The sequence below is a fragment of the Cottoperca gobio genome, chromosome 2 (assembly GCF_900634415.1).
Source record: "Cottoperca gobio chromosome 2, fCotGob3.1, whole genome shotgun sequence".
NCBI lineage: Eukaryota > Metazoa > Chordata > Actinopteri > Perciformes > Bovichtidae > Cottoperca > Cottoperca gobio.
The window spans coordinates 8,217,784-8,239,432 of record NC_041356.1 but is presented as its reverse complement, the minus strand read 5'-3'; the positions used below and the strand labels follow the sequence as shown (position 1 = coordinate 8,239,432).

General features: G+C 43.3%; 2 protein-coding genes across 4 annotated transcripts in view; one reads left to right on the top strand and one right to left on the bottom strand.

Moving 5' to 3' along the window:
* LOC115020102 (male-specific lethal 3 homolog) overlaps window positions 1–21,649 on the top strand; it is a 411,372-nt gene that overhangs the window by 348,717 nt on the left and 41,006 nt on the right. The window lies entirely within an intron of this gene.
* Window positions 1–21,649, bottom strand: part of LOC115020065 (rho GTPase-activating protein 6-like) — a 52,750-nt gene that overhangs the window by 2,844 nt on the left and 28,257 nt on the right. For 2 of the 3 annotated variants that reach the window (XM_029449934.1, XM_029449953.1), the window contains exons 2-13: window positions 9,646–9,805; window positions 7,406–7,477; window positions 5,228–5,385; window positions 4,978–5,106; window positions 4,675–4,870; window positions 4,514–4,569; window positions 3,244–3,394; window positions 2,994–3,142; window positions 1,242–1,421; window positions 1,018–1,109; window positions 683–933; window positions 427–510 (exon numbers count right to left, since the gene is read on the bottom strand). In XM_029449934.1, the coding sequence (XP_029305794.1) occupies window positions 427–510; window positions 683–933; window positions 1,018–1,109; window positions 1,242–1,421; window positions 2,994–3,142; window positions 3,244–3,394; window positions 4,514–4,569; window positions 4,675–4,870; window positions 4,978–5,106; window positions 5,228–5,385; window positions 7,406–7,477; window positions 9,646–9,805 (1,678 nt within the window). The remainder of the gene's footprint in view (window positions 1–426; window positions 511–682; window positions 934–1,017; window positions 1,110–1,241; window positions 1,422–2,993; window positions 3,143–3,243; window positions 3,395–4,513; window positions 4,570–4,674; window positions 4,871–4,977; window positions 5,107–5,227; window positions 5,386–7,405; window positions 7,478–9,645; window positions 9,806–21,649) is intronic. The other variant, XM_029449944.1, reaches the window with a different exon arrangement.

Genomic DNA, 21,649 nt, shown 5'->3' with positions numbered 1-21,649 from the left:
CTTTCGGCAGGCCTTATTGCATCTTTTATGGACAGATAGAGAAATAAATAAAATCCTGTTTGGTTTTTTAATGCAAGGTAAATGAACCTCTTTGGAATTGTTTAGAAAATTCACACGTTGGTACTGTATTCAGACAGTGTACTGGTGATTTTCTGCCCTCCAAGCTTGATAATCAGTGAAATGCATTCACCTGGTATCACAGCTGTACATGAGTTGCTAATTAAATGGAAAAAAAACAGCAGGACTCTGGTTTCTGACGACCAGCAACAAAAGAAATCACAGAAACTGCGGTGATGTTCGGTACTCAGAGCTGCTCCTTGATTTTTAAATGCCCTGCAGCTTTTTGTTCCTTCCTGATACTTATTAACCAGCATCACGTGCCAGGCACTTACAAGGCAACCACTAGAACTGGAGCGAACAGTTTACCTGTGAATGCTTGGTCCTTGAGTGTTGGTTTCAAAGTAGTGTGCCACGTCCCCCAAATGTTGGCATGCTCCTCTGATATAGCATCTGAGGGAAGCAGAAGACTCACACATTGAACAAAAGCACATAGAACGGACTTACATCATCATATCTATTTTTGTAAGCCAAGTAAGAAACATTGAAAATCAAAATTCTAAAGTGAGAGAAGAGTATATTTCTGATATGAACATCCAATGAGTCCTAAGCACTGTACATTTACCTTTGGTACCCCAGGCGTCAGCCCCAGGCTCTCTGCTCCAGCCGGCCACTTGCCCCACCAGAGTGTACGGTTCCGGGACATGGAAGAGCGTCTCGCTGCCCGGGCTTCCTGGCTCTCCTCTCCGCTCACTCAAGATTGGGGAGTTGTTGTCATAAGGGGACACCTCGCCGCTAGACACCTTGTTGGAGTCGCTGGAGGAATGGCCCTCGTTCGGGGTGAAGGGCTCGTCCGACTGCAGCAGGTCGGGACTCCTGTGGTTAACGAGGGACACAAATAAGGAAGGCGGGCAGAGAGGGAAACGACAGACCACATGCATGTGAGCGCCTTGAACTCACTGTGATGCTTTTCTTCTCAGAAGGTAGTCCACCACATCTGGATCCGTCTCCAGCAGATTCATCAAAACCTCATTCTGCAGATCAGGAGGCACCTGAAAATATGTTCACTATTAACAAAACAATTTGTGCGTAAGTGAATGTAAGACTGTGTGTGTGTTCAGCGGAGGAGTGGACCAATGAAATGAGGAAGTGAGAATCAATGTCAGCAACAAGAAATGACTGACCATGAAGAGAGTTTGGTAGCTGGCGATCATCCTCTGCAGCACGGCGATGACGGCCGTGCTCTCCTCGGCCCTGGCCGAGCTCTGGACGCTGAACTCCTTGTCTGAGTTCTTCTGCTTGTGGAGCAGGTTTGGGCCAAAGATGGTGGCCAGGTTCAGAGACGTCATCTTGTTCCCTGTGATCTGTATGTGGAGAAACAGAAACGGGCAGCCATGTTAACGCTTGATCATTGTAACCCATTGAGGAAGCCTTAAAAAACGTAAGTCGCTCCCTATATTTACGAAGTTTCTGATCCAACCGACTTTATTTTCAAAATAAAACCATATTTTGACAAAGACAATATTTACTTTAATGTGTTTTCTTTCATTTTATTACAACAAAATACTAAAAGGCATATGACAAGTACATCATCTGTCCCTAGTACATGCAGTATGCATACACTCGGGGCATACTCCTTGCGCAAAGGATTGTGGGCCAGAAAAGTGTTATGGCTTGAATGCTCCAAAATATGACTGGATGCGTACTGCATTCGACATACTGTGTATTGGGACAAGTGTGCATCTCCTGGAGAGTCTGTCCTACAGCCATGCAAGTGGCTCTGTGAGGGTGTAAAACCTAAAAAGTACTGCAGACATGACATCACACTGTTTTGCTGCAATGACATGGTTCTTGGACACATTTCCTCTCCTCCCTTCTGACTCTTCTTCTCTCTTATTTCTCCTCCAGTTCCCACTTACATCTCCATCATCATGACTTTCTCACCTCTGCAATGTTCCGTCTCTTGCCACGCCCCCCCCCCCCCCCCCTGTTTTTGTCACTTTGAGCAAAAGATGGATAAAGAGTGGCATGTGAGGTTTGTAGGAGTGTGTGACAGCTGAATCTGTTTCTACTCGTGTTGTGTAATGTTGTGTAACATCCTGTTGTTAGAGAAGAGAGAAATTAATTTTTGATTTTCTCCCAGTTTCCTCCCTTTCCACTCCCAGTCCCAAAGGAGAGACTGGGAGCCATAAGCGGACAAAAGTATTGATGTGTTGTTCCCGGGGCGAGTGTGAAATGCTCCTACTTCCTGTCACGATCTCAGATACTGGAGACGTGAAGTCGTGAAGGGAAAAAACAAACACACATCAATGTTTGAGTCCGCAAAACACACTTCCATCTGCGCACAGAACACACTCTCTGCTTCTCTCTCTCTCTCTCACACACTCCCTTGCATTGCAGTGGTGAGATTTATACCCACACAGATTCTTTCCTGACACACACACACACATGTGTGAATCCACGGTCTGGGAATTAAACTAGGCTAAAGGTAGCGTGTGGCTGGGAAAGAACAGAGTGAAATATAAAACAAGACCATGATGTCACTTCCTCTATCCTGACCTTCCCCTTGTGTCTGCTATCACAGGATCAAAACAGTTTAGTTTTCTAACTTGTAGTCTTCAGCACACACCCATGCTGACTCAAGTTACATCACTTGAGGCAATTTATCAGATTCAAGTCCCCCGGGGGCCCCAAAGGCTTGACTTGACTTTCTTTCACAGTAGTACTCCCTAAGACCTGAAAACAGACTGCTCGTGCTGTTTCAGGCCTGACAGGCATGAAGTAGTATGTGTACATACCAGGCACACTAACTGATGACTATCGCCTCTTTGGTAATTTCCTCCCAATGAGGTGGAAACGCAAGGCAAACAAAATGCTCGTACGCGGCCCATATGGACATGCTTGCACGCGACTAAAAGCTAAAAAACGGCGCTCACCTCCTGACAGTCTTTGTCCTGCCGGTCGTGGGCGTGGTCCGTCACCGTAGACAGAAACTCCAGGAGGCGTTGAAGAGTATCACTGTTGCATGCTGGGAGCAAGTAGACCAGTAGCTGAGTAACATTGTGCTGCTCATCTGGATCCAACACTGCAACAGAGATTAGAATGGACCGAGGTTAAAAAGGGAAACTGGAGAAAAGAGAAACAGAAGGAAGAAACAAAAGGAGGTCAGGGGAAGATAAAACGTACACGTGGTATTGATGAAGGCCGTGTAGAGCTCCTTGGTTAGAAGAGGGTCGGGCATGTCCCTGAGGAATTCCTTAAGCAGAGCAGCCACATCGTGAACGCTCTGCTCCTCATCCAGCTGGACGTCAATGGCGCGATCAAACTCCTCACGTAGCTGAAGTTGGGGGGAAAAAAGGAAAGAGGGCCAAGAAGAAAGAGAGGAAAAAGGGGATTCAGAAACATCCTCCACACATAACAATGGACATTATATTCTAGCTAGTGCACACACACACACGCACACCCACGCGATCACTTCCTGTTGGTACTCCAAGTGACCTGGTCGACTAGTTCTACCAGTATGCATCTTAATCTCTACCATGTGACCTTTGGATGATTTCCAAAGAATAAGTTTATTGTCGGCCATGATGATGGATATATATATATATATATATATTTATATAACCCTAACCCTAACCCTATATATATAGGGGTCGTCTGCGCCGCATACTCACGGTAGGCTGACAATGGTGGCAAATGCATAAGTGTTGACACTGGATTATATCAACACAGACCAGTGGAGAATGCAACATGGATAGTTATACTTGTCACATGAAATATACAGATGTGTGAATACAAACCATTTCATTTAGTGAGTTTATAATAAAGATGAGGTGTGGTCCATCTAACCATAATTAACATATTACTATTATGTTTATTGGAGCCGAATATGTAAATGTTTATTTAAAAAAGCTAATTTTAATAAATAATTTCGTCTTCTATTTGCATCCTATTTTAAATGTTATTATTATATAATAAAAGAGACAAAGTGATTAAATCAAAGGAATTAATATATTCAAAAAAATGAATGTATTAAGTGTGGCCTGTGCTGCTTTTAATCAAATGTTATAATTCAAGTGAGACATTTACCTGAAGGTCAAAGAAGTGTGCTTGTTTGTGTGAGAAAGAATAACCTCCCCTCCCACAATAGCAAATAAGTGGCTCTACTCCCCTGTAATTACTACAAGGGGAAAACAGTGTTCTAAAAACATGAAACAGAAAAGATTATGTAAAAATGTTGCTGCCCACACTGATTGTTCCATGACCCTGATGTATCTTTTAGCTGTGTATTCACTGGAGTCACAGGCGATGGATAATGAAAGGTGTAGGAGGAAGTAAAACACCTTCATGCAACAGTGTGAGTATTGGACTGGTAAGAATATATTTGCTTGGAGCCCAACCCATTTGAACACCTGCGGGAGATTTTGAGTGTCCGTGAGCACTCAAGAACTCTCACCTGTCGGACTCTCTTCTTGGAGCTTCCCACTCGAAAGATCCCCACAGTCTGCAGACCTGAGTAGAAAAAGGAAAACACGAGCTGTCTCTAGCACCTGTTGTTGACACAATAGAAGACGAATGAACGTACATGTTGGTGACAGTGGTAGAGAAGCATCTCACCGTATTTCTCGATGTGCTGACAGCAGCTGTCGACCACCCGGGGCACCTGACGGTAAATGGGGTTGAGACTCAGCCTTTTGTCCCGGTGCTTCTCCTTTTTGCTCGGCGTTTCTGCCGGCAGAGACAGCTGCAGGGCCTCGAGTAGGCGGGACTGGTTGTCGTCCAGGTCGGTGATGGAGTCCACTGACATGCCTCCCTGGAGGTTAACGATGCATTTCATTCAGACACCTTCGTAAAACACAAGCGCCTCAAGCTAACTCTGTAAACTCCCAGAATGGGATTCATTATCATATTTTGTCTCACCCTCCTGCGTGCTCGTGGTGCAGCTTCAGGCGTATTGGGCGACGTTGACTCATTGGCTGTCTCCGATGTAGAACTCAAAGAGGAGTTACTGCTGGATAACTCCTTAGTGGACGGCCGCTTGGTGGCAAACTGCAGGAGAGATGATCCAAGTTAGATTTGTTTGTAACAAATTCTTATTCTATATAGTTCAAGATAGTAATATGCGTCTTTTTAAAAGGAATTATCCCAACCAAGGGGGAGGCAAATGAACCTGATAGACCTGTAAAATGGACGAGACGAGGTCAGAGGAATCCTTGTGCTCCTCGCGCTGTGGAGGGTCCTGGCGATAGCTGTCCTGACGCTGCCTGTGCGTTCTGTCATTAGCAATGACCTGGGAGAGCACTATACTGAAGGCCTGGGGTATGCATTCTGGGGTGGTGGGGGGAAAGAGGAGGAAAAGAGAATAGGAAGGGGATGAGGGCAAAAAGATGGGACAGTTGAAATAAAACTTTAATAGTAAATAAAATAAGCAACTTCCACAAATAGCTCATAGACTCTTTGAAATTGCAACCGGAACATCAAAAACATCTCAAATAAAGTTCTGTCGGAGGTCACAATTCACATGCGATATAAAAAACCTCCCAGCACGTTTACTATGTCAGTTAAAACTCTTACGGCCCTACTGCAGTACATCTGTTTTCCAAAATAAGACATCACAGGAGGAAAGCTGGCAAAATAAATGTGGCCGTGACAGACCACTAACTCGACTGCCTTTGACCAAAATAACACAAGTTTGATTCCTCTCACCCACAAGCCATGCCACGGTGCTGCTCAGCACTGACACACGTGTGTACGTAACAGCTAGATCTTATTCCTTTGTTCTACTTGCTCTCATTTTAAAGTATGACGAGAGGTGGAATGGCGTTTGTTTTGGCAAAGAGTTGCAACAGATGTATTCTAAATTGAGCAATAATTTACAATCTGGTGAAGCAAAACTATAGCAATTAACTTGGGACTTGATGTCATACTGGGCCATCACAGGCCATATATTCCATTATACCATTATACAGAATCCCAAAGCCCGAGCCAACAGCTGAGAAAAAACAGTCCAGCTGTTCAGTGTGTGTGTGTGTGTGTGTGTGGAAAAGAGGCGAAGGAAAACTGAGGGAGAGAAAGCAAAATGCATTCCACAACCACAAGTGAAAGGCTGTGTTCATGAACAACATGACCACTAACACTGTGACACAATGAATTTGCTCTGCAGCCTCACAGCGTTTGCAGTGCTTATGTAACCCACCCACCCACACACACACACAGACATGCACATACACACACTCTAGATGTACAGTGCATCTACAGACTGACCATATGTCAGATTTCGGTTTCAGCTCTTTTTCTTATATACGATGGGTTCCCAAGTGAAAGTGCCAAAAAGTGTTTTAGCGACCAATTTGTAATCTTAACTTTGGCTGGCTATTGATACTAACTGAGGTAAAACTCACCCATAAAGTACTCAAAGCATAGTACATATTAAATCTTATTTGCAATTATAGTTTGACGGAGGTCTGGTCACAACAGCTCAGATTACTGTGGCTGCATCAAAGAAGCCAGCGTTCTCCTTTTTTCTCTCTCTGTTTCTCTCTTGCAGAGAAAGGGCTGAGCCTTCTTCAAAGTGAAATGCAGGGCTGGTATTCAGGCACCCTGGGAGAAAAATTCAACTTAAAATCCACTTGGCAGATTAGACCATGGGTACATCTGAGCCATATGCTCTGGAGTGTTAAAGACAGACATGTAGTGGAGGTAAAAAGCCCACCTACACAAGACTTTAGAGCGTTACCCTGACATAAATGAAACATGAAATATGTCCTAATGTCCTACAAATGGATGTTTTTCTGGGAATTAGACTGATTGTTTGCCTCATGATAATCAACTAAAGGTCAGAGTCTTTTTTTCAGACAACACAGCTGCGACATACTGTAGCAGCATCGTCATCATTCCAATATAACACTCGACAGCTGTTTCTCATAGCCTACTTATTGGAGCAGTAACTAAGATAGCGCTTACAAAAAGTCCAATTTTAACAGCTTAATGCTCCAAAATATGAATGAACAATTGACCTCTACATGTGTATTTGTTGTAAATTAGTCGAGAAAAGCCCGATTCATTCCACTTCCTGCTCCTCTGTGCAACTGGGCTCCTTTTGACTAATATGCTTTGCTTAGTGCAGCAGAGTGGCTGCTTCTCAGTGCCAGACCCCTTACAAGGAGTCCCTCCACTTAAGCTAAATATAAACTGTCAAAGCCCAGTAAACAGAAAGTGTGTTTTTATAACCTCGCTGTTCACCTGCCTGAGAGCGAGATGTGACAAACGCAGACTGAAAGGAAGAGTTATAGAGCGGAGAGAATACCCTGCAAAAACTGGCAAAGTGTAATTGAAGAAATTGGCGTACCTTTGTCTTTACTCTTCTCTTTCGCTAGCGCGTCCAACTTCCTCCGTAGCGACTTTTTCCTCTTTTGTCCATCTGCGCCGGGGGGAAAAAACAAGAAAATAAATCATCTGAAACAAATGCGTTCCATATCTGCTATATCTTATCTCGCTTATTATATCGGATAAGATTATGTCAGGAATGCAGACATAAATTAACCACGGGGGGAAACCTGTCTGAATCCATTTAGCTGAAACATCAGATGGTATTAGTCATGCAGCAGAAAAACATATTAAACGGCTCATATTGACCACACTATGTGTTAAGGTATTGTACTGCAATGCCATCCACGTGTAATACCGCATGTGTGACCGCTTTACATCCAGGATTTTGGGCCCAGCTGTCTGCTGTCAACATGACAAATGCCTCCTGATTGATGATGAGGGAAGTCTGAAAAATGTGGCACATGCAACTTTAAAGTCTCCGAGTCTTCGCCTCAGGCCAGGATGTCAGTTTGTGAAATCTCAGCAGCTTTTAATGCCATAATTCAGTCCCTGTGCTGCTTGGTTTTCTTTGGTATCCGAAGCCAACTCTTTCACACATCAGATCATTGTGAACTTGTTCTTTGCTTTCATCTGCTGGTTTAGCAACCTCAGTTTGAACCCCCCCCCCCCCCACCTCCCAGATGTTCTCTTCAGCTGTGTCAAAATGCATCAAGCCCCAACAAACACGCCTGATGGTAGCCTGTTGCGCCACGGAGCAGGTTAGATTCCCCCATGTGTCCAATCGTGTCTAACAAAAGTTTAACATTGCTGCCGTTGTTTGAGAATCGATTTATTGCCACTGCAGTGATGTACGAGAAACTTGCGTGTCCTTGTAAGACTCCGAGCTGTAAATAAAACCGCAGGAGGACAATAAGTGAAATTTTAGAGAGAAAAATAGGTGGGGAAGGGGTGTGAGATGAGGGAAAGAAAGCAGATGTTGTGATGGAGAGTGAGTGCCGAGAGAGAGAAGGGAGAAGCAGAGATAGGAAATGGTTTGGATTTTTGACAGATGGCTTCCAAAGCCGTACGGAAATCCCCCAAACCTCAAACCCTCCCCAGTTCAACTCCTAACCAGTCTGATGAACCTTTGCTTCTTCTCCGTCTCATCAAACCCTCGTCCCGTCCCACTTTGTCTCTTTCGCTTTTATCTCTCTTTAATCTGTTTTTCCGACGAACACTAGGAACATGACCCATGGACTTGGACAAATATGAGAACCAGCAGGTCTGAAAAGCCAACATTAGCTGTGCTGAACACACACACACACACACACACACACACACACACACACACACACACACACACACACATGCACATGCACAAAACTCTTACACACAAGTTGAAATATTTCCCTAGCTAGCACATGGCGGCCGTTAGGGGCTCTGGAATTCATAAGCAACGCAGACAAGTACGTATTAAATCATGGTGGGGAGAGGTTTAACCTTCAGCTGGAATGCAAGGCCCCGGATAATCCACTGACTGCACTATACTGCTGCTATGGCGGTCACTCCACTCCCATACAGTGCAGGGGAACAAAGCTGCACACTGCGTGATGTGCATCTGTGTGGGCACAGACTGACCAAGCTAATACCAAGAGTAACACTATCAAGAAGTCCGGCGGGGAAAGAATTAATGGTGCAGACTCTGGTTGTAAACAAGCCGATCGTTCAACCAGACTATCTCAAGCAGTGGATCCCAAACTGGGGGTCAACCCCCCAATACTACTTGTTCAGTACTGAATCACTGGAGTATTGATTTAACAGCTGAGTCATCCGCTGTATGTTATTCAATCTGATGAGAGAATTATGAAGGTTGTTAACTTGTTGTATCGTGCCCACATGTTTACTTTAAATGGAGTGGGAATATGTTTATTTTCCTTTTCTATCTATAAACTGTGATTCATGCAGACATTTTTAGCATGGGCGGGCCCAGTCGGAAAAAAACCACCATCTCAGAGCTCTGCCCATTTCTGGATTAATGTGTCTAATTGTGTCATTTTCTAAACCCACATTCAAATAATGGTTTGGTTTAACATTATGGTTTGATTTTGTAACATTTAGGACTTTTTGACTGCACTCGGCGGAAAGGGAGTCGCGTGTCGTTACGAGGAGACGTCTCCTGTCACAGTAGATGTTAGGGTGTTGAAAAGCTGATGCTATCTGAAGCAGTAAAGCTTAACTCGGGGGTCTGCAATATGCGTACAAACACACACATGCTCCCACCTTTTGGCATGGTTATCTGACATCCGAGATCATAGTCCTGGTGTAAACGGGTGTAGGCTACTTCCTGCAGCTTGGCCCTCTCCAGCTCTGACAGGCTCTGGATGGCAACCGGCGCCAGACGCACGCTCCGTCCCGACAGGCTGCTCCAGGTGAAATCACCCTGGGGTGGACAAAAGTCAACACAAAGATTAGGACACACACACACACACACACACAAAGTGACCGCACTATGTATTTTTTTATCTTGAAAAACCATTAACGGAATAATTTAAAAGTAAAATACACTTTTTTTAAATCTTCAATAGCACATTAAGGCTCCCTGGGATTGATGCATGTGAAACTAAGTAAACCCTTGGCCTCTGCATTCTTTCAGTAGTCAACAAATATCATATTTGTTATGTGATTTTTATAGACGATGAACTTTGTAGTAGGTTCTATTAGATAACATGAAGTACAACCGACGAGTACAAAACAATATGAAAAATCTGCAAAATCCAACACGTGTGCGGGATGTTTCTTTTACAACCGTGCATGAGCCAAACTAAATATAATTGAAGTATCCTCCACAGACAGACAGACAGACAGAGACGGCATGTACCTAGGAAAGAAGGAGCAAGTGAGGCCAGTACGTGGCCTTGCACTGATGGATTTGCAATATGCTTTCCACACACGTGAACCAGAATGCATATGTGGCCAGAGCGTATAGAAAGCAGTCACCGCACTCATTCTTCAGCCGCAGACAGGTTTACTTTGCAGCTTTGGCTTAATCCGTGATAGAGGTGGAACTGAATTGAAGTGAATTGCAAGGAATTGCTGTAAACCCGGAAAAAGCGCGTTGGCTTTGATGAACATTTCATCTGAATATCTGTTCCTGCATTCCTCTGTGTCTACCGAGAGAAGAGGTCAGAGAAAGAGAGGGGGAGAGACGGAGAGGAGACAATTTATCTAATGCCTTATCCAGACAGAGGGCTTACAAGTGTACTCTAATGTGTCTGTGTTTATATGGCCTTTATTTTGTGCTGCTGCAAGTAGCGATAAAGCATCAGTTTATATCTTGAAACAATTTCATTTCATCACGCTGCCCCTTGAATGATGTTTATTCTGTCTCTCTCCGAGACACACTGAAGACTTTGTGTCACTTTGGCCTCCATCAACATTATTTTTTTGAAATCATTCCTCCTGCTGTCAACTCTCTTGTTATTTGACCCCGGTCGGTGCAGTGAAGCAACAGAGCCACGATTCAGCGATGGGTGGAAAACGAGATGTGGACACAGGCAACCTGGAGAGCCACCTGAGTGTGTGTGTGTGTGTGTGTGTGTGTGTGTGTGTGTGTGTGTGTGTGTGTGTGTGTGTGTGTGTGTGTGTGTGTCACGAGTCCAAAGAAAAGCAAGTTCCATGTTGTCCTTTTTAATAGAGCATTTCATCCAGCTGTTTGTGTGTATGCCATTCCTGATCGCTGGCTGAGGAAACCCTTTTGCCTGACGCTTGACCTCACACACAGCTTGAGGGGGCACACGCACATGCCTGTACACACACACACATACACACACATGTACACACACAGCTAAAGAAAAGACAAACAGTTGGAAAAGTTAAATAAGAGGCCTCTCCTCGGTCAAGCTGGTTCTGTCCCAGCAGGATTTCTGAAGGGGATGGATGAGCTTCAGTTCTTTAAGTGTCAACCTATGAGACCCGTGGAATGCTGACAGAAGAGCGAAGGGGCCAGACTAAAGCCTGGTATCATTGCTGGACTCTGGCAACAATGAGCCAAAAGCTCGTGTGACCTGCAGGGACGTTCCAAAAGCAACCCGAACAGTTGAACTCTTGACAAAGTAGATTCTTGTTGAATTTAAAGGAGTCAAAAAGACACACCACATCTGCAAACCACTGTCTCGTATATTTATACCCACTACTCTGGGTAGTGCTTTACTACCTTTGGCTCACAATGCACAACCGTTTTGTTCAAACCTGTTGCACGTGTCAATTTAGTCATTTCGCACATTGAAATCGGCAGCATATTATAATGTGAACATAAAATAGTTTTTTTTGTATAGCTGCATATTTTAACTTTTGAAACGGTTGATTAAATTGAACGACAGACTTCAATATCTGACCCTCAGAAATGTATTGTATTTTTAACTGTTCTAGTCTAAAAATACTCAAATCAGCCCAAAAACACGCACCAGGTTGTTTGTTGTAGGATGAATAGAACTTTCCCGCAGGACAAAACAGTGTTGGCAGCGGCCTTGTTCAACACCGGAGAAACAAAAGACGCCTCTGTGGAAAGGGAGGGACAGAGAAACTGTACAAAGACAAGGATGAATATTGTTTTAGATTCAAGCACGTTGCAGAGGTACAGAGTTTAGCTTTATATAAATCCCTTCTTCACATTATCGCTCCACTTAATGGAGCAAAAAACACTGATTCATGTTTTTTCTCATCCTCCCCAGTAAGAAAGCACATCCAACAGTCATCAAAGCTCATTAGTTTGGCTCCAACAGTGGAGTTAATAAGCTACCAAGCGTACGTAGATGACATTATCATAACCAGTTTTCTAATGTTGCACTCAACAAGGTCAATGAGACCACAAACCACATTCAAAATCCATCCGTGCATTTCATTCACTGCTCACAGATGTCACGCGACAGCGCAGCGTTACACCGAATGCCTCTGGAACATACAACCAAAGCATTCATTATCTCGGACCTCAGTGTGACGTGGACGCTTAGTGAGATGTAACACTGTTTGAACAGCCTGTATAGAGACGGATCTGCCATGCAGCGACTGTTCCAATCCTTTAACTGCGAATGTTTGTCTCCACAATAGAGGTGGTTGCTATGCCTTTACACAACTGCCATCATCTGTTTTCCTCTGTATTTATTAGAACTATCGAACCCCACACACACACACACACACACACAGATGTTGTTTGTTGGAATGGCTAAGCAAGATCTAATAGGATAATCCCAACTTTAATAAATGGTATTTACTTCCAGTTTGCTACACTTAATGCAACAACGATAAATCATGAATCTGCTTTTGGAGCAAAGAGGGCAAAACAAGGATTAGACACGTCGGGTAAAAGAATGCAAAGAGTGATTTAAGTGCGGGGTTCATCAAAGCAAACGGCTCGGTGAGAAGAGTGTGGGTGTTTATTAAATGTACTGCTTATAAAGGCTGAACGGGGGGGACGTGAAGTAAAGTGCATGTTATGTATATACAATGTAATGTAAAGCCTTAGTTAAAAAAAAAAGCATCGAGTCAGCACTTTGTTGTGTTGTCATTGTTGCGTCTGACAGATGCTCCGCTGGAAAGATTAATGACTTTGCTGACTGGACTGGCACCGTGCAGTTAGATGACTAATGCCATTTGGACATACAGCATGTGGTTCCTGTTCTATTTTAGATGAAGGGACAAAAGGAATAAGTCAGTTTCCGTGGCAACGCATACACAGAAAATCAAAATGGGCAGGAAGTGAGAAGAATATTACTATGGTAACCTGGAACACACACACACACACACACGCACACACGAATTACTTGCCGTAATGCACTGCGTAAATCATTTAAAATGCAAGGTGAGTAACATCCCTGTGATGGAGACCTTACAAAAACAACTAGCGCTGTTAATAATAAGCATTATTAGTTATAAAGTAGAGCGTTAATATATACATGTCTTTCTACAGGGTACTCGACATGATCGTCCTCTCCTGATCATTATTGTACTCGATGATTTATCGACAGCACCATGCAATAATGTAGCCAATACTAAAGCACGCAGACGTCGAGTGTGAACCATTATCGGCCTGCAGTGGAGACGCGTTGACATGTGTGTCCCAATAGCTTTTTATATAAAGCAATCCATTGCTGTGGTACGGTGAAAGTGAGGGATTCATTGACTTCCACACGATAATATTGCTTTTAACAAGATCACCATCACCTTGCAGATTGAAATATCCCAATAACTTCTATATGGACTGCCATGAACTTCTGTGCAGACATCCGTGGTTCCCAGATGGTTACTAATTACTTTGGTGATCCCCTGACTTTTCCTTTTCGCGCCACCATTAGATCAAGCTTCGCTGACCTGTGTGAAGCGATCGTTTAACTTCTCCTCTACTGCTACCGTGAAGTTGGCATTTGAGGTTTTTTACAGATCTGCCGGTGGGAAGAAAATGTCTTTTCTACAACCACATGTATGGATACTCACACATGTGTGATGGCAAAAATCATGCCGGCTGGCTTCGTACACACTAAAATCAAGACTGACGTGCGTGGTGGTATTCCAGGAAGGTATCAGAGGCCCAGGAAGAGATCACTTATAATACAGACACTAAAAGAACATTCCAAAATTCTTCACATCGAACTTCTGGTTTGTTTTTCTTTTCCCATTTGTGTTGCAGCTGGCTTTTAATGACCCTTGAGTCGAGTTTCTGTGCCACAACACTGATCCAGAGGAATGCACTAGTATTTTTCAACACTTTTCTTTCTTTTTTCTTGCCTTTTTACATGTTGGCTTCATGCATGCATGTAATAGATTGCTTTCACTGACCTGGAACCTCCTCAAGGTTTACATCTGCTTGTAATTAGTGACCACCCTCACTTGTCTGTTGTGTGTGTGTGTACATGTATCTGTCACACAGTAACGATTAATAGGCTTCACCTGTTTTGTGTTGTCGCTGACGCTGCCTGTGGGGGGGGGGGGGGGGGGAATAACCAGCGGATTATGGATCCCTGTTATCCACACACACGTGTGTGTGATGTATGGGAGGGCATGCAGAGTGTGTGAAGAAAATAAGATGTTATGGTTGTAAATGTCCACAGTACATGCAGCTATACGACACTTTTTAATGTTAATTAGTGCTCAAATTATTGATTTTTATACCATAAAAATTGCAAAATATTTGCAACTTTTTCTGTTTTGAATGATTGTAAATGAAACATCTTTATACTCACACTCTGGGAAACTGGCGGAATTCTTCTGGCATTTTAAATGACACGAGGGGAAGGTGGGGAGTAAATAATCCAGGGACAGGTCCAATAAGTATTTTTTCTTATGGTACATACTGTATGGAAACAATATTTACATTATGGTTACATAAATAGCTTTTGTTCTAGCCAAGAGTAAAAGTGAGCATGCTGCAATAAAATACACGTCCATAAAATCAGCAGAGAGGAAAATGAACTTACTCACACAATTAGCCAAGTTACACAACGTTCAGCCAGCGTGTCCTGTGCAGCGCGCGGCAGAGAACAATCTGTCCAACGTTTTCATCTGAGAATCACATTTTGACAATAACAGTGCTGTTTACTTCAGCACATTGTGGTGGCAATTCATCTCGTTTTCAGAAAAAGGAACCGCAAAACTTGGCCGAGCGCAACTGTCAAAACAACTTTTGTGTTGACTTCCACACTTGACGCTTTTGATAACACAACTTGTCCCAACAATGCACCGCTTGCAGAGGCCTTGCACTTTACAGAAGTACTCATTTCTTGTGGATAGAAGCATACATTTAACTACAATAAATGTGTGAATATTAAAATGTTTCTGGCTGTGTGTGTGTGTGTGTGTGGGGGGGGGGGGGGCACCACCATACATGAGGGTATTATCTTTCACTGCATATTGTTTTTTTTGCCTGTCTTTGCATTTAATGAGGGTTTCCTGGCTCAGTCGCTACAATGAGCAACTTGGAGTGTGTGCTCCAAATATTTCCCCCGATCATTGGCAGGCACATCTAAAGGCTCGGGCCAACTTCAAACATTTTAAAGACAGATTAATATGAAGGGCCTTCAGTAATAATTAGGTCCGACCTTGAAGATTTAGGGTCTTGCATAATGGTTACACAAGACGCAAGAGCAAAGAAAGTCAGGTAGTGCATCAACACATTTGATAGTAGAAGCAGAAGTTGAGGTAATGTGTGTGTGTGTGGGGGGTTGTATGTGTGTGGGGTATTGGCGCAAAGCAATGTGTGGATGGCACTCCGACCACAGACTACATCCAAAAATGTGTCAGCTGTAATTGGCAGACTGGGTTTTTGTTTGCAACAGTGAACTTTATGTACACTAACCTCATGTCCGTGCACAGACTGTACTAACCTTTTCTCCGATTATGCCCGAAATTACAACTACTTACTATTTCTGTCTGGTAGAAGTTGTCATGGCATGAAATATTCCTTGTTTCTGTGCCGTGATGCTGCACAGTTCTTTCGCTTTATGTGTGAATTGTGGGAAGTGAAACATCAGAGCTCGAGTGTGAATGTCGGCTCCTGCTTCATATAAACTCGTCATTTGTCTTTATAACTCTATGCATGGTATAGAGTGATGTGTCAAAGCTACAATGCTGATTCCTGTGTTAACATAAGGTTAAACCAGGGTACGGTGGAGGAGAGCACAGCTGTGTTTGACGTGCATCCTCCCTACTTTGCCTTGCAAACCATTGATTTGCTTGCAAAACGTGTTGGGATTGGGAAACCTTTAAATATCTTGGGATGGTCCAGCAGCACTTTAGTGTTTCCTCTCCTGCACTTTCTTCCATATCCACGGTTGTCGTTTGAGTAAAGCGAGTTTCAAAATCCCCTTTTTTTTTTTTGTCCCTCCCAGTTTCATAGTTTAAGTTAGATGTGTTTACTTAAATTTCAACAAAAAGACATTGTCCTCTTACTGACTCCATATAAGGCTTGTTACAGTGCGCACACAGCATGACAGTGATGTCTTGTTGAGGCCACATGCAGCCTGATATGAAGACAATACAATTATATCATATAAAGATGTGGCATGAAAAGACACAATCCAACATTATCTGTCATTTAAGCATCAGGTTTCTAGTCGTTAAACTGAATGTTGTTTTAGATTTGATTTGTTTTAGGGTTAATAAGAAACTCCTACAGCATTATTCTCTTAGAAAACACAATACCTAATCTGCTCCTAATGTGTTATTTGCTAGTTTAAAAAAAGTATGAGGAAGTAGAACCCATGACTTGTATCCTGGCAGTTCTGCATCCTTATCCATATCTATTCCCCTTCTGCCATTATGTCCTCCAGCATTTAATCTCCCTTTTTTGTTGGACACACACGCATCAAGCCCTATTCAGCTGTATACAAGTCTATAAATTCTCCTGCTTTCTCTCTCTTACCAGACTAGCCAGCTGAGCTGATGAAGCTGGTTAATCATTACTAATCCTGTATGGAGAGTAGAGCACTTTAAATTATTGTGTGTGTGTGTGTGTGTGTGTGTGTGTGTGTGTGTGTGCGTGTGTGGAAGGTAGTGTGGGGATCATGTGTGTTTTAGTGGAAAGTGGAAAAATGCTTGCTCCACTTGAGCAGAGACAAACTGATTGTGGCCTGATGGCAGCAGTGGAGACGGTCTGCGCAATCAGACCTGTGTGTGTGTGTGTGTGTGTGTGTGTGTTTATGTGAGTTCCTCCAGGGCTCCATCTGTGTTGTGGAGATATTTGAAACTCAAATCAAGGTCACAACTCAGCAGTAGCCTGACCAGTGCCAAACAGAACTGAGCAGATGACAATTGCAGTTGTTCTACCACGAGGAGGTGAGCAGGACTTTAGTCCACAGACACTTAAAGCTGAGGAAATGGACGGATTATATGTCAGGAAAACACAAGAGCCTGTGTCTGTGGTGATGATAACCATACATCTTTTCATCAATCAATGCTTAATTCAGATGCTGATTATACTTTAACAAGTTGCAGACTTATTTGGTGTCTGGCATTTCAAGCTGCTTAAAGAATGTTTTTCTGTGATGGTAATCGGCTCCAGCCAATCAGGAAATAGCATCCTCACAAACTGGTTTTACAGTTAAGACTGTAGACTGTGCACTTATTTTTCTATATAAAATTCCAAAACCAATTGTATGGAGAGATTCATGCTCCCTAGTCCACTGACAAAAATACGATCCCTCAAAGGCTTCCCAACTGTGCATGTGCTGCGTCTAATAACACTCCTGAAGTGCAGTTGCTGCATACTGTAAATGTTACCAAATATTATAATAATCATAACATTTTGTGGCCAGATATTCTCCTGTATATGTGTGTTCAGAGGCCAAGGTAACCTATTCAAATTGCTTCTTTTGTCCAACCAGCAATGCAAAACCTAAAAGATTCAGTTAACTATGATAGAACGCAGAGAAATCAGTCAATATTCAAATTTGGGAAGCTCGACAATACATTTTGGGGATTGTTTTGCCTAAAACGGGCTGAAAGGAATCCATTCACACATTTGATGTTATATTCTACAGTTGCAAATGAATTTTCTGTCGTTCAATCGACAGTCGTTTCTGCTCCATGTACAGTTATGGAAAATAATTGTTGAATTCAGTTTGTCTCCATTAACACGGATCGACATGCAATACACACGCAGTACGTCGTGTGTTTGTGTGTGTGCACTTTATCTGTCAATCAGTCAAAACGGTCGTGTAAGTAGCCCCATGGCAATTACTTTCCCATCAAACCCTTTGCAGTCTGAGCGCTCTACTATGTCAGCACCGTGAGAACGGGCTCACACACACACACACACACACACACACACACACACACATACACACACAGGCTTCATAAAAACCACTCCCAGAGAAATAATGTACCACTCCATCAATCCTGGAATGTTAAATAGATAGACCCAGAGATTAGGACTGGCATCTGTGCCAAAAGTCGGAACGCATCGGGCCTCTGATGCAAAGTGGGAATGCGACTCATGTAGCGATGGCCGTCATGGTTCCTCATATCTTCACACCTTCTGAGCAAGAACTTTCTGACAGTTAAAATGTTGAAATATTTCAGCACACCCATACACGAAGATACACATTAACAGTTAAACAACAACCATACCAGAGACCCAGACAACTTTGTCCCATAGCTTCCTGCTGTCCAGACAGACACATGACAACTATGACGTTGGACAAAAGAGGGGGAAGCCTTTTCTTTTGTTTTTAAAGTGTGCCTTCAACAAACAAACAAACAACTACAGTTAGAATGTTTGTAGTGACCAAAGGTCTTCCAGATGTCTTAAGCACTTAATAACATTTATGGTTCCAAGCAAGTAGTGTCGTTAATCTGTCATTTCTGAAACAGCTGCTGCCTCCCGAACATTTTTCCCTGCATGTCGAATTTCAGCGACAAACCGGATTTCACACAGTGTAGCTGTTTGAGTTGAAGGGCGGTTTTGCAACAAAGCACTCGGCCTTCTCCTTGCCTAAGAAGATTTCCTCACTGAGAACGTCCACGCAAATAAACTTTGTTTGTCGGATGAGTTGGTGTTTTTTGAGGAAGTGGGGTTGCAACTGTCTTTTAAGATAAGTCTGACTTCTGACTGAACCATCTCACAAGCCCTATCTTGAACTGGAGTTTGCATGTTATCTCAGTGCCTGCGTGGGGCTCAGGTTTCCTCCGACAGTCCGGCTCATGGATGGTGGATTCTTGAATTGATAAATGCCGGAACTTCAGCTGTTTCAACTCATCTGTTCTGCATCTATGTGCCTCCAAACAACCTCCATTATACCAGATCAGAGAACATTTACTCAACACCTCAGTCTTTGTTTTTCATGGATGTCAGCGTGTGCAAGATTATATGTTCATCCTATTAGGGAATAGTTAGTTTATTTTTCACCCCAGAGGCAAGAACATGAGCCGACGAAAGTACAGCACATTCCCCTTAGTTTTTTCTCTCTGTGCTTCTTCCAGCGTATCCATTTAACACAGCAGGATCAGAGCAAAGTCTCCATAAGACTCTTTATTTTCCACATGGGTGCCAGATCCCCCCACCACCCCCAGTTAATCCTGCGAGGTAGTTAAAGAGCGGGGGGATTATAACCTGCTGGTCCGCTCCTCAGAATCCGCATGGTGTTGATGGTGAAGATGACAGAGTTAAGGCAGAGCCGTGGTCACTTTATGAGACACATGGCAGCGTTTACGCACAACTTGAATGCAAAGTGCGCACGAGCCACGCGAGCAGTAGCGTTCAAAAGATTGCACTACACTTGTAAAGTCAGACAAAACATGTATGTGCGGAGTAAGAGACTGTAAAGAAGGAAGCTTGCATGTCTGGTCCGAGCTAACCTCCTTGTCGCTGTTTTTCATGAATGGGATCAACGTGTTCTATTTTACTTTTGACCACAAACTATTTAAGGGGCCCTTTTTATACCCCAGGGCTCTTCCTGGACTGACTTTTGAGAGGGGATTGAGAGTCTTCCATGACCGGGCTGATAAAACGGCAGATTTCAGCCTCCGGGGTTACTGATTGCTGAACATCGACAGAACATGTTGTTCTTGAAGAAAATTGGTAAAAAGCTGAAAAACAAGTCTTTAATATAATTGAACCGCTGACTGTTCTCAGCTGAATCACAAAGTGATGTAAACCCATTCAAAAGCAATGAACCACTGCATATAAGAGAGAATCAGTCCAGGAAGTTTTAGCCAAGTGTGACTTCCTGGAGACCCGCGCCACACCCATCACTGCCCAGCGATGCTTTGTTCTCTCTTGACAGTGGATGGGACACTGCGTGTGTGTATGTGTGCATGCCTCTGTGCATGTGTAACGCAGGTCGTAGTCGGGTCAGCTGGTCTATTATTGATTTCCTGGCGGAAAGAGAATGAACACAGCACTCCAGTGCCGCTGTCCTGCCCAACACATAAACCAACTGACCGAAACGTGTGTGTGTGTGTGTGAATATGTGCCAGTAAAGAACCCTATAATGACGAGGTGTAGAACACTTTAAGCAGAGGCTGATACGTGCTAATGGGGTGTTTAATTAACACGGTAAACTACTTATCACCTTGCCTCTGGCACTGCTCCGGGAGAGCAATCAAAACTCAAACAAAGTCTGTTTCTCACTGGCTGCTGTTAAGTGCAGGATTGATTGGTGGTGAGTGTTGGGAAACTAGAACCACAAAGGTTGTACCGCCAAGGGTTCCAACAAGACCCAGCACTGAAACATTACATCCAAACGTCGCTGCACAGTTCTTTTGCCGACACTTTGACAAACAGTGAGTGAAAGTAAATGGAATGATGCTTCAAAGGGAGAACGTGTGAATCTATTATTTCTGTACTAGAATTTTTTTTTTTATCTGGCAAGGTGAGTGAAGTTGACACAAAACATCTCTGTACTTTCCAGGAATTACGTTTCCCCGTTTTCATCAGAGCAGCAGAGTGGGTTAGTTAATCAGATATTTTCAAAACACTACGAATGAATTGGTCAAACTTACAAAGTCTTACGTTGGACAATGCTTCTTGTAGATGCCAACTGTCAATCACCACACGTGAAATATTTGCAAAGGACATGGCTGCATAAATGAGTGAAGATGAAGCCTTGCAGAAGTGAAACGCTGCAAATACAAACGCCACTTGATGGATGGAGTCATTCATCCACTCATCCATCATTCAGCGCGTGCAGGTCCTCATGTTTCCTGTTTACATACTCTCGTCATTTTACTATAAACAAGTGTCTACCAGCGCACATGGTGATAACGCTCCCTTGAGGATTTCCCATTGATTAAGCTTCTTCATTCATTCGTCCTTTATCGTTTAGAAAAGACACGTGGAAAAAGCACACTTGTAATTGAATTGACAACTCTGTTTGCGTGCATCGCTGCACCTATGTAGCTCTCTGTGACTTTGAGAAATGATAAAAAAAAATGCCTCCTGCTCTGGTTTCATGAAATCCAATTTCGCCTACACTCCCAGTGAGAAAACAGACGGGGGATATTAACAGACTGTAATAGACTGGAAGGTAAACAGTGAGTGTGCTACGAGTTGTTGATCATCACATTCCGACTGGCAGCCTTGAGAGCAGCTAATCCAGTCTTAGTCAAAAGGACCCTTGAACCTGGGTCACACTTCTTCTGCACACACACTCACAAGTTAAATGCATGGGCACACACATTAAATGGGTTTGCAAATATGTGCACACCAGGCACATGAATGCACACAGTTGTTGCACATATTAACAGTATGCATGGTGTCTTCAATGTGTTAATCCTGGCATCATCTGTGTTAGTC